The sequence below is a fragment of the Haplochromis burtoni genome, unplaced genomic scaffold (genome assembly GCF_018398535.1).
Source record: "Haplochromis burtoni strain Fernald_Lab_line unplaced genomic scaffold, NCSU_Asbu1 Contig_89, whole genome shotgun sequence".
Lineage (NCBI taxonomy): Eukaryota > Metazoa > Chordata > Actinopteri > Cichliformes > Cichlidae > Haplochromis > Haplochromis burtoni.
In genome coordinates this window covers 961551-976347 of record NW_024582450.1, presented here as the reverse complement: position 1 = coordinate 976347, position 14797 = coordinate 961551, and the positions used below count along the sequence as shown (strand labels likewise).

The following is a 14797-nucleotide window of genomic DNA, read 5'->3' as shown; positions in this document are numbered from 1 at the left end:
AAACAGCAATGTGTGCTTGTCCTTGATCTAACACAGATTAGATGAGCGCAGACACACACACACGAATACACATTTATAATGAGATTTAAACATTCAATTCCATTATTTTGGCAGTGTGCGTGGCATCAAAAGGTTGAGGTTGTTTTGTTTTTTTTGTTTTGTTTTGTTTTTTTAGATCAGCCGCAGGCAACCCCATCCTTACATCTGACCGTTTTCATCTACACTCCCATAATGCCTTCTATCTATTCTGGCTTTCCTCTGATAGCAGAATGTGTGTCAGCGATCCAGAGATGAATTTTGAATATGTATGAGGAGGAGAAGGCGGAGGAAGAGGAGGAGGAAGAAACTGGGGCAGGGAAAGTGGAACATAATGACCAGGAGTTTGCATTGATCAGCACAGGAGAGGATGTACCTACACGGCTGCTTCACCTTCACGTCAATGATGAGCGGTGTAATGCATGGTTGTATATGGAGGGTCCTAATGAGACTTTTGCTCACTCATCACAGTGTTGAAGGCAAAAGAGATCAGAAAGACGGTCGTGCAAAGTGTGCATTTCATACCTCCCCATAATCTGTTGTGACCACAAGGGTTCCATCTCCACAGGAGTTGACGGTGGCTGGGAGCAGCTGCTCCTTCTCCCTGACCCAAACGCGGGCACCCTGTAACAAGCACACAAATCACAGATGTTAAGCAGCCAATAACTGCAACCCTAAACAGGTGAGATTTTAAATAATTCATCTTTTTAGCTACTTTGGTCAGCTCCCTTATTCACAAGGAGTCACCACAGCTGCATGATTGATTTGGCAGATTTTTCCAGCAGATGCCCTTCTTGATGCAACCTCAAAAGGATTTATATCTCCTCTTGCATCTTGGAATCAAACTGGAAATCTTTCACTTGTTAGGGAAATGTGTAACCACTAAATCTTGTTGCCAGGCTAAAATTCATCTAGATGAACTGTATTGATGTAAGCTGTGGATAATTATTTATGCTTTGAGTGACTTCAAAGCATAGTTTGGCTTTGCTGAGATATAAAGTATGTACATTTTGTTTTAAAGCTAGTTTTTCAAGCTAGAATTAGTATCCCATCCAATTAGTATCCACACCTAATTTCTAACATGGTGAAGCAGGAGCGCTTGCAGTTGGTGTCTTTATCTTTTTGTGCAAGGAGTTTATTCATGTTCAGAGGAAGTGTGCTATTCCTAAATATTTCTAAACAGACAAAGCCCTCCTTCACACAGTCACTGACCTCTGACCTGAAACCCATAAACAGAAGGACAGTGCAACAGAGGACAGATGAGTCAATGGAGCGACTGAAGCGCTGGAAAAACAGGAGGCACACCATACGTCCACTTGTACAGTTTAGCTTAAACTGAATCGCGTGTGAGTTTACCCAAGCACTGCCTCTAAAACAGGTCCAAGAAGTGGTGTCAAATGTAATCAAAACAATACTTGAATAAAAAACGTTGCTTATTTTATTAACGACTATAACTCCAACCACAGGGCGCCTGCTGGAGGCTGGTGTCGTGTTACTACAGTATAAAATATATCCTCAGACAAGAAGCTATTAATGAAAAACGCTTTACATCAATAAATACTTAAAATGTGCTTACAGCTGAATACGACTACTATTCTCTGCACTCTGTTAACTGTTTGAATTCAAAACAGAGGAAGTGAAAATAAAAGGTTACACTGTCAACAGAGAAAACACACAGTACTGTAGTTTGTTAACGACAAAATCTCACTAGAGAGCTGAATTTTGTGCACTGAAATTAATTTAAACTATTTCTTTCTACATTGTGCTCTCACATGTGGAATGTGTGAAATGTTGTTGTTTTTTTCACTTTTTCTGACAAATTAGTCATAATGATGGTGATGTTTGTGGGTGTTTGAATCACATTCACTGCACTCTTGTTGATGAGTCCACCTTTTAAGTGATGGTGTTATCCATAATGTATGAATTTTCTTGTAGTTAGAGCAAAGTTTCGTGGCATAAGTGCTCCAGTCTAAATCCTAAGCAGAGGCGTGAGTCCTAAAAGGCTCGGTGGACCAGCAGATGTGTGCATATGAATGACGTGAGCAGCAGACGACAAATGGAAAAGAATTGTTTTAGCAACAGATGGTGCCACAGCCCCAAGCATCCCCTGACAACCTTTATCACTTTCTGTTTCCTCTTCCCTCTCTCCCACTCTCTCTTTTTGGGTTCTTTCAATCCCTCAGTGCCACACATACGCACACGGATAATAACAGAAACCCAGTCATGCCTCAGGCTATGAAGCTAGCCAGGCAGAAACCAGTCACACACCAATACAGTGTTTTACTTATGCACACAAATGGGTTGCTTAAGGTGAGGCTTAGGGGATAAAATGACTGAATCCATCTGAAAACAGACTTTAAGGCTGTTGGCTTTTGCAAAACATAAACCCATCTATAGTTGATCTTCTGCACTAGTCTGCAAAAAGGTTTCCTTCACTGTTCTTTGCACAGCAACTCTCTCTATATATAGCGGCCTTGTTGCTCCTCTTTATCCTCTCTGTCTTTTTTCCTGTCAGATTCCACCGCACTGAGACATTATTATGACCTGATGACCTACTCACAGTTCACTGGTACTCCACCACATGTTTTAGCTAATAAATTGGCCTTTGAGACAACTTAATCTTCAAATACTGGTGCTGTAGCGTCTGACCTGAAGCACAGTCATTGTGTAGGTGAGTTTATATCTCATACAGACATAAACTCACCTTATGTGAACCAGAAAGCAATGAATGTTTCTGCTTTCTGACTCTCTCTCTCTGTCTCCTCTTTAAGCAAATTGGTCTCCAGTCCCAGATCGATATGCAATCTCATGGGCAAACTAAGGGGAGACAGAGGGTTATAAATGACCTGCCAGCACCAAAGCCTCCACTCAGACTCATCCTCTCCTCCTCCTGTTTGTGTCCTCCTCCCCTCCTCCCATCTATTACTGCCCCAGACAGACAGAAATAGCCATGCATGACAACAAACACCAAACCTTTCTGTGGCCTAATATCTATGGCTGTAACATCGCCTTTAACACTATGCTTCGCATTGTTTCTCTGCTCCATGAAATTCAAACCAAACCACAGTCAAACAGGCCCCAGGCTCCACCCCATTACCCTTTCGTCAAGCTCCATTAAGCGTCTATTGTCACTTTACCCTCAGAGATGACCTCTGACCTCAAGTCTTACATCCGACTCTATAACCAACAAGAAATGCTAAAACAATAGCGAGACATCTTTCCCGTAGAATGCTGTGACAGAAATACAGCAGCATAATTTCATGTACAGCCAGGATATGTATGATGATGATGATGATGGCTAATGCATGAGTGTGTTTTTTTCTTCTGTGAGCCCCAAATCTTCTTTTTTTTTTTTATTCACAACTGATTGATTGAACTCAACACTTTTTCAAATTGTGAATTATTCTTATCAGAATTCTGGCCTTAATCCTCTTCTGAGAAAAGTCACAATTTAGAGATTAAAGTCAGACATTTAGGTATAAATTTAGACATATCCAATGAGCGCTCAGCTATACGTATGTTTGATAGAGGCCCTTTTGTCTGTTCAGGCAATTACATGGACCCCTGTGCCATATAATTAAGGCTCTTCCCATGGAGATAGTCTCTGATGAAGGATCTCTCCTTCTGAGAGGAGCTCTCTCCAAAGCAAATGCTGAGTGCAAACATATGACCAACATCCGCAGGAATGGAATCACTCATTAAACCTTAAATGTTTTTCACTGGTCATGACATAAAGCTATGCTCTGTGGTTAACACGAGCTGAGATATGTGATCAACTTAAAAAGAAGCTGTTGACTGTCATGGCTGCATTGAGAAGAAAGATAAGAGACGAAGAAATAAACCCCTCTGGTTCATATGAATCCAATGTAGCAACAAAGGGTCAACTGTAGACAACGTGTTTCATGACTCCACCCTTTAAAGATTGTTTTTGTGCATTTCTGGACTTCTTCTATCATTAGTGCTGCTTTTTTGGTTTTGGTTTTATATCATTTTTTGTGGTCAGAAGAGGACTTAGAGGGAGTGATCTAAAAATAGCTGCAGAGCTGGGAGACGTTCTGAGGGACACAGGAAGGGGATTTTAAATCATGCATGATTTTGGCTTGTAAAAGCACCATAAAATTCTTTATGTAAGCATACTCAAGAGCTGTGCATGTTTTACAAACACTAATGAGCCCGCGCTAACCTTCTCAACAGACACTTTTGGTCCTGATGCCCTGGCTATCTGTGAAGTTGTGCTGTTTTAAGCTAAATGCACATGCACAATGGCACATGTTGGTATTAGCAATTTAATGTTTAGCTAATTTAAAATACAAAGTTTAAGTACGAGTTATAATAATATTGGACTGGTCCATCTTCAGAGGAAACTGAATATCAGGACACTGAAAATTGTTCCATTGCTTCTTGTAGATGTTCAAACTGGACACACTGACAGTCAGACTTTGACTTTGACTTTGACCAACAGCTACAAGACTTAAAAAATGGCAATCAGAAAAAGGTGAGATAAAAAGTCAAACTACACATAAATAAATGACAGCTTAAAGAATGAGAGGAGTCACTGTGGGGCAAAGTCACGTCTGACAAACTCGGTGTAAACTAAAAGGACAACAGAGGAGAGGAGACAGACAGAGAGGGCAGACAAATGGGGAAAATGAGGACAATGAAGACGAGGGCAGGAAAACAGCAAAGTGTGTAACAAAAGGTTACAAGTACAGGAGGTTGAAGAAGACACAAAATGACAGAAACGAGACACGAATTAATAAATGATGCCAAGAGCAGATGACTGCTCAGCAGCAGATAAAAGGAAAAATAAAAACCAGCGTGGTTTTTTTGGGGTTTTTTTTTTGTGTATCTGTGTTTGTAAAAACTGTCAATCCCTTTCTAATCACAAGCATCAGGTAGTAATTTTTATTAGGCTCCAGGATGAAGGGACCACTTATGGCCTGGTCCTCTGTGATTTTGTTAAATAATGTGACAAATCTTCAGTTAACTGTAGTTTAAGTTATTAACAGTTAATTAATTAACCCTGTATCACTATATATAATTAGTTAGTTAGTTATAGTTCCACCATAACGTTATGAAAATGCCACACGAGTGAACTGTCAATATGAGGCAGAGAGCACAAATCAAAGAGCAGCAGAAAATCCTAGAAAGTAGGATTATCACAAATATGTAGTAAATTTGTATGTGAACTGGAGAGACAGCTTCCTTTGCCTTTTTCCTTGCAAAAAGCATTCTGATCTGTCGTCTTAGCATAGCGCTGCCTGTGTTGGAGACCTAAACTGTGTCAGTAATATTCCATTAAAGGTGATAATACAATCAGGACAGCGAGGCTTTTAGCAGATTATGGCTGCTGGAAGGAGAGCAACAGCATGTGTTTATCCGTGCGGTCTGTGCATGTTGGTGTGTCTGTGTGTATCCTTATGTGCATGTGGGCTAGTGGGTGTCACTGGCCTGTACATCTGCCGTTAAAAGGGATTGCAGTGCAGATTCAACACTGCAGGTATAAATAAACATCTGAGCGTAAATGGAAACATGATCACAGCAAAAAACATTAAGAGCATATTAATTTATCCATAGTCATATACCATGAGTGTCTTTTAATTTAGGTTTTATAAAATGACTCCAGGTCATTTTTTGAAATGTTGCAGGGGCATCATTATTATAATTATAATTATTTTTATTTATTTATTTTTATCCTTTTTATTATTTGTAGGAAACAAAGCTTAAAACTAACACTGATCCTTTTTAAATTGAAATTGGAAGGTTCAATGAGAAAGTTAGTGGTATGGGATATCAGTTGTCGCCAAAAACCCTTTTTAGGGGAGTTTTCAAGACACAAACATAATCAATATCTACAAAGGTTTTTTGGAAGAGAGCTAAAGAAATATGGGTGTCATCTGCATAGATATTATGAGTCTCCAGGTGCTTTTAAAAGATTTCACTTTGAGAAAGCATGTTCAAATGAAAAAAGGGTCCAAGAATCGATCCTTGGAGGAAACCATATAGCATAAGGTAACAAATTGTTACATGAGTGGTCAAACTTAACCCCATGTGACCACTCATGTGGGGTGGTCACAGTTACTCTTGCAAAGAATTGAAGAATTCCCTCTTCTTTATCTAGAAGCTTGTATGTTCAAATGTAGTCTCTGATCACTCAGGTGTCTTGATTCATTCTTTTTGCTTTTTAATGAAAATCTTGAAAAATCCATATTTTCTATGCAGTTGAGAACAGAATATGTCAGCAGTCTACATTCTGTAGTCTCTGCCATCTTTTGTTACCAGTGCTCTTTAGCAATTGTTGGATACCTATGTTGGCACCTTGAGGATAATGAGCAATGAAACCATTAGAGCCAGGTCAATGTATCACAAGACTGATACAATATTAGCTAATATAAGTGTATTAGCTCTATTAGTGTTGGCATTTGTAACAGCTAACAAATGAAAATACAAACAATAAATAAGACAGGTGAGAAACACCCTTCAATGTTGTTAAGAGGATTAACATTGCATAGTCTGTCCACTTGCCTGATGCCAACATGCATTTGGAACGGCACAAAGACAACAACTGACAAACATAACTGATCTGAGCAGAGCATAAATAACTCAAAGAATTACCACACATAACAAAGGTTACAGAAATCTGTTTAGGTTTTGTGCAGCTGAAAGAAAAACATAGTGGCCAAAATACCAGAATATCAGATTTTTAAATCACCAAATATCAGTATCAGCATTGGTCTTAAAAATCTTAGATCGCTTGGGCATTAGAAACCATTTTAACTATGACAGATCTGTGTATAACAATATCAGTCCTGGTTACTAACATCATCTCCACCAATGGAAAACACTTCATCATTCAGTGTTTTCCCATTATATGTATGTACCAGGATGCCTGTGTTTTTAATGTAGTGTATATGTATGTATCTTTATAGAACTACTTTTTTCTGGGGGATCTTGGATGATCGGAACACATGGGTGGCTGCTAATTTCAAAACAATCTTACAGGGAAAAAAGAAAGAAAGCAACATTCCCATAGTTGCCTGGGATTTTTTAAAGTATGGTTTAGAAATTACCTCTACGTGATTCCTTTTCAAAACTTTTTACAATTAACAAAGTGCCTGATTTCTATCCCCTTGTGTCCATCCAACTAGGATGGCAAAGGCACTTATGCAGAAAGGTCTTTACGTCATGGATTTAACCTGCAGTCCATATAACTACTGGACAGCAGAAATGCAACGAGTTTTAAGAACATAAGTGCCCTTTATTTCCTGCTTGGCTGCATAGCTGTTATTTTAGGAATATCTGAAGCCTTGGACAGCTTAGTTCCAAAACAAACATGATTTTCCGAAGGTAAACTGGATCAAGGTCTGCTGTTAAATTACAAACCAGGAGCAAGTGTGTGTGTATGTAAAGTACAAATCCTCTTTGAGCTCTGTGCTAATTATCACATTCTCTCACATCTTGGATTAAACTACAGTCACACCCCCACTAACACCCTGGCAACAGGACTCCACGGCAACAGTGTGGAAACAGGATACCATGGAAACAGCCTTTCTCCTCTAGGCACTGGTGGATGCTGGGAGTTGATGTTCAGGTGAAGGGGGTTGCGATCTGATTTGAATGTTTTCAGCACAGTTTGTATGTTTGTTAAGCAAAAACTAAGTCAAATTTTAGAAAACTTGATGAAGGACTAGGCTGTTACCAAAGAACACAGTAAATGTTAATACTGTTCTCACAGTTTTGTTTAATTTTTTTTAACTGTTTTTAACTTGTCTTAAATATCCTTCGCCTGTGCTAAAGCTTGTGTTTTATTGTTATTTTTATTGTTGTTTGTCTGTCAATCTGCCACCATGATTACACAAAAACTACCAAATTTCAGCAATGAAGAAGCTTAGCAGGGTTGAAAGAAGACCTCTTGGTGCAGATCTCTATCAAGGGATAATTTGCTTTCAGTGCAGAATTTTTGCAACTTGTCATCAGGAGTATGCAAAATCTAAATGAGCAATTTTCATGACATTTCTAGAGGTGAACCATGGTCAGAGGAATAAACCCTGCATATCTAGATCCCTATAGTAAAAAATTGCAAAACACTGCCAATGGCCTGTGGGGATTTTTAATCATGCCTAATGTTTTTTTTTCTTCTTCATTCCTCTGCTCATTAGGGGTCACCACAACAGATGATCTTCCTTCATCTTATCCTCTCACTTGCATCTTCTTCTGACACATCAACGATCTGCATGTCCTCCTTCACTATATCCATAAACCTTGTATGTAATCTTCCTTTTTCTTTCCTCCTGCCTCAATGGCATTACCAGTCACAGTCCCTACATTTAAAACTCTTCTCTATAGCCACCATACTACCTTCCCTTCTCTGTCGCTGCCTCTAAACGTGCCTACCCCCACTCCTCTTCCTTTGTTTTCACTCAACAACAGCATAAGAAATCTCATTCTCAATGATCCGCATGTTTGATTTGGCAAAGATTTAAAACCAAATGTCCAGTACAGAGAGTACACTGGCTCCATGGTTTACTTCATGGCTGTTTTAATAATGATTAATGGTTGTGGAAATGGTTCAGATTTTTGCCAATTTAATTACAACTTAATATGTATGATATCTGATATCTGAGTTTATCGTAATAGCATTAGAATGTTTTTTGACATTGGACAAACCAGACAAATTCATTTGGTTTAGAAATCGAACTGCTCTGTTGGTTTAGGACCATTAGTCCAATCAATCAAATTGGGCACAGTCTAGTCCAGAAGCCCATAAATATAATTAAAGACTTTTAAATCAGGAAAGACAAAATACAATAGAAATTATGAAATATGCTATGTTTCATTTATTGTTACCCAGAAAATTGTGACATTTGATAGTTATATACTACCATAGCATCATGGGAAATGTAATTAAATTCATATCTTGTAACATAGCTTTATTTTAGATGAGGCAGAGCTGTTTCACCTACACATGCTGGGGGAAAAAACAAAAAACAAAAAAAAGAAGTGATCTAAAGGAGAAAAAAAGATAAAGTGGAAACAGAGAGGAGAGAATAGAGAAAGACAGAGCTGCCAGAAGGGGGAGGGAGGCTGACTGAGCAGCTCTTAAAGCGGTTGGTTGAGCGAGATGGAGAAGCACCAAGAGAGTGGCCGCAGGGAGAGAGAGAGCATCAGAGGGAAGGGAAAAGAGGAGAGAGAGAGAGAGAGGGAAGCAAAACTGATGCAGCTCCAAAGCAGAACAAATGTGTTTGGAGCTGCTGAATATAGGTCACACATCTCCAGTGACTGTTCCCTTACCTCCACTGAACCAGATTCCTGCAGTATGCACTTCATACCAAATCCGGCATAATTTGTACCACAATGGATTGGCATGGGCTCTGCTTAATTTACCCTAAGGTTTTTTCCATGAACACCCATTGCACGAAAGAAAAAGGACCGATTTTTCTTTTTCTGCAATTAGAAGACACTTTATGCTGTTCAAGCTGCATAAAAATGCTTCCATGAATGTTTCACTGCATATGTGCAAATTGCCATGGAGAATGCATACTGAATATTGCATTTTTATAATCACCCTCATAGTGTGAGAAACCTTTTATTGCTCCTCAGCTACTCTCGGTACAGGATACAGCGACCACTCAACAAATTGAAAGGTAGTAAATAAAGATTTACTGTTTATTCAGTTACACGGACAAGCAAGCGAGACAGAAACAGAAGGGTCTTTAGTGAATATCAAACTGGATAAAAACAAATGGCACCAAAGCTGTTCCTTGTCTATTCGCACATGCCTATCTCACAGTTATTGGTTCATTTCAGCTTTACACCCGTTCAAATCTATTACACGTGCACTGACACGAACGCAAACTATCACCTCTGAAAACAAATGTCACCCAACTCACTCATAAGCACATTTAGATACTCAAATTTAGATACTCAAGTGCTGACAGCAAAGTACTCAGCAGTCATCATGAAGCAGCTCCAGGGAAAAAAATTTTTGATAAAACTGATAAAACATAAAACTGTATGTATAGAATCTATTAAAGACAAAGCACTTAAAATGTTTGCTGATTGTGCTCCAAAACTTCCAGCTTCTGTAAAGCCCAGTCAGGTTTACATATAAACAACAGAACTGAAGCTAAGACATTTTCAAAAGTTTTTAAAATTTTAACCCAGTTTAGGAAATAACTTGTTTGAAACTAGCTAAGAGTATCTAAGAACTTAAGAAGCACTTTTTAAATTTAAAAAACACTCAAAATACCAGATGGAATCTGCACCAGGACTAACAATTTGTTTTTTTTCAGCCACCATAACAAGGAAGTGATTGGGTTCTTTTCATATTAAGAGTGCATAAAGTCACCACAACTGCCATAATTGACTACTAACCAGGCCAGTATGATTATGCGGGGATTATACAGTAGTCTAATACCACCTGATATTTCATGCTTGGCTGGATGGCCATCACATTTTCTGCCTGGGTTGAGAGAGACAGAGACAGAGCGGTCAGTTGTTCACTCTTTTTTTTTTTCAGCGATCCAAATGGAGGAATGCAGGGGTACAGGATGGAGCAATGAAAGCAGAAGAGGAAAGAAACTAAGTGGATGCTGGACAGACACCTCCCAGAAGGATTGATTACTCAGCACCCGACTACTGCATGAAGTCATGTTTCTGGGTAGCAGCTTATGCATGTCTGCAGGGCCTCGTAACTCAATAAGTCACTCCATTTTCAGATCTAATGCAGCCTTTCATAGTCTGTGCAGTGTGGGGCTGCTTTATGGTGGTCTGTGAATCAATGCTATGATCAATATATTACAGACAAACTGATGGGAAATGAAGCAGGAGTCTTGGTTTTTGTGTTTTGGTGTAGTTGTGTGGTAATCTGTGGGCTTATGGTGGTTATGTCATGCAGTTTGAGAAGAAGTATGATCAGCAGTGATTCTCATAGCTCTGGTGCCCAAACATATACCCTCACAACCACTAGCACATGGATACACACACTAATAAATTGCATGACATCACTGCCAATGTGAGAGGCATTTAAACCCATATCAGATTAACTTAAGATGGGGGGAGGATAAGTAGCTTGGAGAGGATGGATACTGGCATCGGAGTCAGTGGACGAGACTGTTTGGGTGCCTGAGCCACTAAATGGGGGGGTCTGAGGAACAAGACACAAATGAAGACAGGGACTGGTAGGAAGCTTGTATCTCCTGATTAGGGTGTGAACATGTACGGCAAAGGACCTATAAGGAAAGAAAATAAAGCAACAGACAATGACAGCCTAAAATGCTTACAACTCTGGATCAGATTAGAGGAAAATGAGACTGGTTTTGTCATCTTAGTGGGAGAGTGGGAGATTAATTAATAACCAATGTTTTACTTAATTTTCAATTACAAGGGCAGTTAATTTATCTCCCTCCTGCTTCACCTATTCGGTCTCACATACACACAAACACACACACAGACATATCCCTTGCACTGCTCCTCCTCCCTCCTCTTTTATCTTCCTCTACCGGCCCAAACCCTGCCATGGATCCGATCTCTATCCCATTCACAGCGCAATTAAAAAAAACATACACACACACACACACACACAGAGTGGGTCTGTTCGCGGCAGCATGCCGTGGTAGGGCTGTTGCTGAAGGCCAACACGGTTTACCCTCCCTTAACAGATTGGCTTTAATCCGGCAGTCATCCTTATGGATGCAAAAGCCCATGTCAGCTCCCGTTTGGCCAATTTTTCTGCGGCTCTGCTCTGAATTAATTCACCAAGCCGGTAGTCAGGCCCTGATCCTCTGCAGTGATAATGAAACAAACGGTGTTTTTCCCCCAGATACACGAAGACTATAACATATAGTGGGACCAGGCCTTCCTCTGGGTTTTGGGGGGGCGGACGGTGAGGATGCTTCTGCTCGACGGAAGCAAAGCGGCACCTGCCATAATTGACGTGAATCAAAATGAAACCGTATCTTGCAGTATAGACATGCAGCGGTGTAAATCCAGGCATCATCACGCCATTAATGTCATTCATGTTTATCTCCGTAACCGTGACACAGATTCTCAGTGGCCTTACCTCTGCAAAAAACGCCTCCATCCTGCCTACTCCTCCCTGACGACTCGCGCCCGGCCCGGCAGAGCGCAGACACCGGCTCCGGTCTCGGGTGCGCAAATCTCACCAACTGAAGAGTGAGCCTGTTTGTCGAGATGAGGGAAAGGTAGCAGTGCCTCTGTGTTGGTGTTTCCCATTCAACGAGCGTTTATTCTATAACCTCCGAAATAGCCCAATTTCTCAAACACACCTCAGCTGCGTCCACGCTCTATGCGCAAAGAAAACCACACATGAGAAAATTCCACGGAGGCTGAGAGGAAAAAAATTAAAAATGTCCACGCCAGGGATCCGTCGGAGGAACGCTAATTGAAGCGCCCCGGTTTTCCAGGTCTGCCTGGTTTGTGTATCAGCGTATGTGTGTAGATATATGTGTGTGTACGTGTGCACGTGTGAGGATGTGAGTATCCTGCGTGGGGTTGCGAGAGGACCAGTCCGGGGGTAGGATGAGCTTGACGCTGTCCACTCGCACACACCGATGGGGCGGTGCAGACACAGCCCCCTCCGATATAAAGCACACATTATAAGCTCACACGTACAGATGTGCAAGCAAACCTTAACCAGCGCTTTTGCGGTCACAGACAGTCCACCTAGAGGTGAGATGACGCTTCTGTGGTTGTTGACAGATGAAAGAACCTCTGTCCCTCTTGGTCTAATTACAGATGATCATCCCGAACCAGATTATCCGGCTTCATCCCATCACGTCAGTGTTCATAAAGCAATGAGTTCCGGAAAAAAAGAAAGAAAGAAAAGAGCATTTTTGTTTTTATAAATGAAATAAGATGATAAATGCTGGTGAAGCAGGTTGCCTTGTTTGGAGAGATTAGGTCTCTTATTTAAAAATTTGTTCTGTCAAAATGCTCGAGAATGAAAAACTCAAAGCCAATGTAAACGGTTTCTTTTTGTTATAGAACTACTTTATTTAAAAAAAATTAATGTGTTAATGTATTGTAATGTATAGTTTTTTTATGTCTGATCTTTTTCAAAAGCATGTGCCGCAAAAAAAATCATGAACAAAATTATTTGAATTTTATTGTCTTGTAATTTCATTTACCAGTGAATCACAAGATGTTGCTATTGATGTAGCTCCCAGAGTATTAGTGAGCATTTGAGTAATAAAGACATCAGATAGATTGTATAAAACCTGTTACCACAGCTGTTACCTTCTGTGCAAAAATTTGCTTGTGTATCAAGAGTATAAAGTTATTATAACCATTAAGGCCATGAATACAGACAAGCTGACATGGAAGTTTATAAAGCTGAATAAATTATATCTCAATTAGCAATGAGGCAAGTGCTGTCAAGAGCATTCATGCTTTTCCAAAACCAGTGTACACAGAGAAAGTGGGGCCAGAGGGATTGGTGATGGTGGTGGGGGGCATTGCTATATAATCTTTCTTTCTTTCAAAATAAAAAAATGTTGCTTGGTGTATAGGAGTAGGCTTGGTTACAGAATCAGTCAGAGCCCCTGCCCCCAGGCTGAAAAATGATATCTCATGGCACACACTCACACACACACACGACCATAACAGTGAGGGCGAAACATCCCAAAATCAGAAAGAAAAACCAATGAAGTCTCCAAAGACCACAGTTTGGTATAAATAGACAGACAGCTGGTTTATGTGATGTGGACCGTGTGAGGTTTTTATTCTTCTTTTCACAGCACCAGGCTGCAGGGGCCAGGTGCAGCTTTTAGGAGCCCAGCAGGCTGAAGCCTCTCTTGGGTAAAGCACAAGCTCAGCCTGTTCCCCACGGAGCCCTGGAGGTATAGGGGTGGAGAGGCTCCTGTGTGCATGCTTGGAAGTATTATTTAGCTGTACCCTCCGTCTTCATCAGAGCAACAGTTCAAAAACTAGACCTGCCAGCAGGGCCCCATGCGTGTTTTGTGTTTGTGATTAGACACATACACACATGCATGTACACAAACACTCAGGAAATGAGACCCAATCTTACTGATCATTTCTCTGATCTCACTTTTGAAGGAAAAGGAACATTGGTACTCTGGGACTTTCACCTGATTTTGAGCATCAATTTTACACCTAATGACTGGGGTTTGTCACACTAAGACAGTTCAGGTAAAGTTAAGCAAAATGGAAATGATTAGTTGATTTATTGATTCACTGATTAAATGCTCAGCACAAATTGATCCGGAAAATGTTTTAATTATCATCTTTAAAATTTACTAAAACATTTTTTCTACTTCCAGACCATCAAATGGGAAAAAATTCCTGCTTCCTTCTGGTTTTTAACTGTAGTTGAAACTCTCAGGTCTCAGATGTTGCAAAAGGGCTTCCACAAATGATCTCTTAAGCAAAATAAAAATGTCTATGATGAAAAAATCTGTTGTTTATTGTTTCCAGTTCAAGTTTTAACTGCACAACACACTGATCTTCTTTTTGATTATCTGTCAGCACTAAACCCCTCCTGGCTGCTACATGAGGGTGCTTTAAACAAACGCACTGACTGTATTTTTGATTTTTACATGGGAGTCAATAGAGCAAAAGTAACAGCTACAAATTTGCCCAGAAAGATCTCTGATGCGGAAAGACAGAGGAGTCGTTGCTGTTCATGACCCAGCAGACTAACTCATCCAATATTCACATGTGTACAGGAACACACACACACACACACACACACACACACACACACACACACACACACACACAC

The 14797-nt window shown here is 40.2% G+C and overlaps 1 protein-coding gene across 3 annotated transcripts in view; it reads right to left on the bottom strand.

Moving 5' to 3' along the window:
- myo10l1 (myosin X, like 1) overlaps nt 1–12827 on the bottom strand; it is a 44568-nt gene extending 31741 nt beyond the window's left edge. For 2 of the 3 annotated variants that reach the window (XM_042222607.1, XM_042222608.1), the window contains exons 1-2: nt 12098–12827; nt 562–660 (exon numbers count right to left, since the gene is read on the bottom strand). In XM_042222607.1, the coding sequence (XP_042078541.1) occupies nt 562–660; nt 12098–12118 (120 nt within the window). In that variant the 5' untranslated portion in view covers nt 12119–12827. The remainder of the gene's footprint in view (nt 1–561; nt 661–12097) is intronic. The other variant, XM_005934321.3, reaches the window with a different exon arrangement.
- Nucleotides 12828–14797: the final 1970 nt, after the last annotated feature.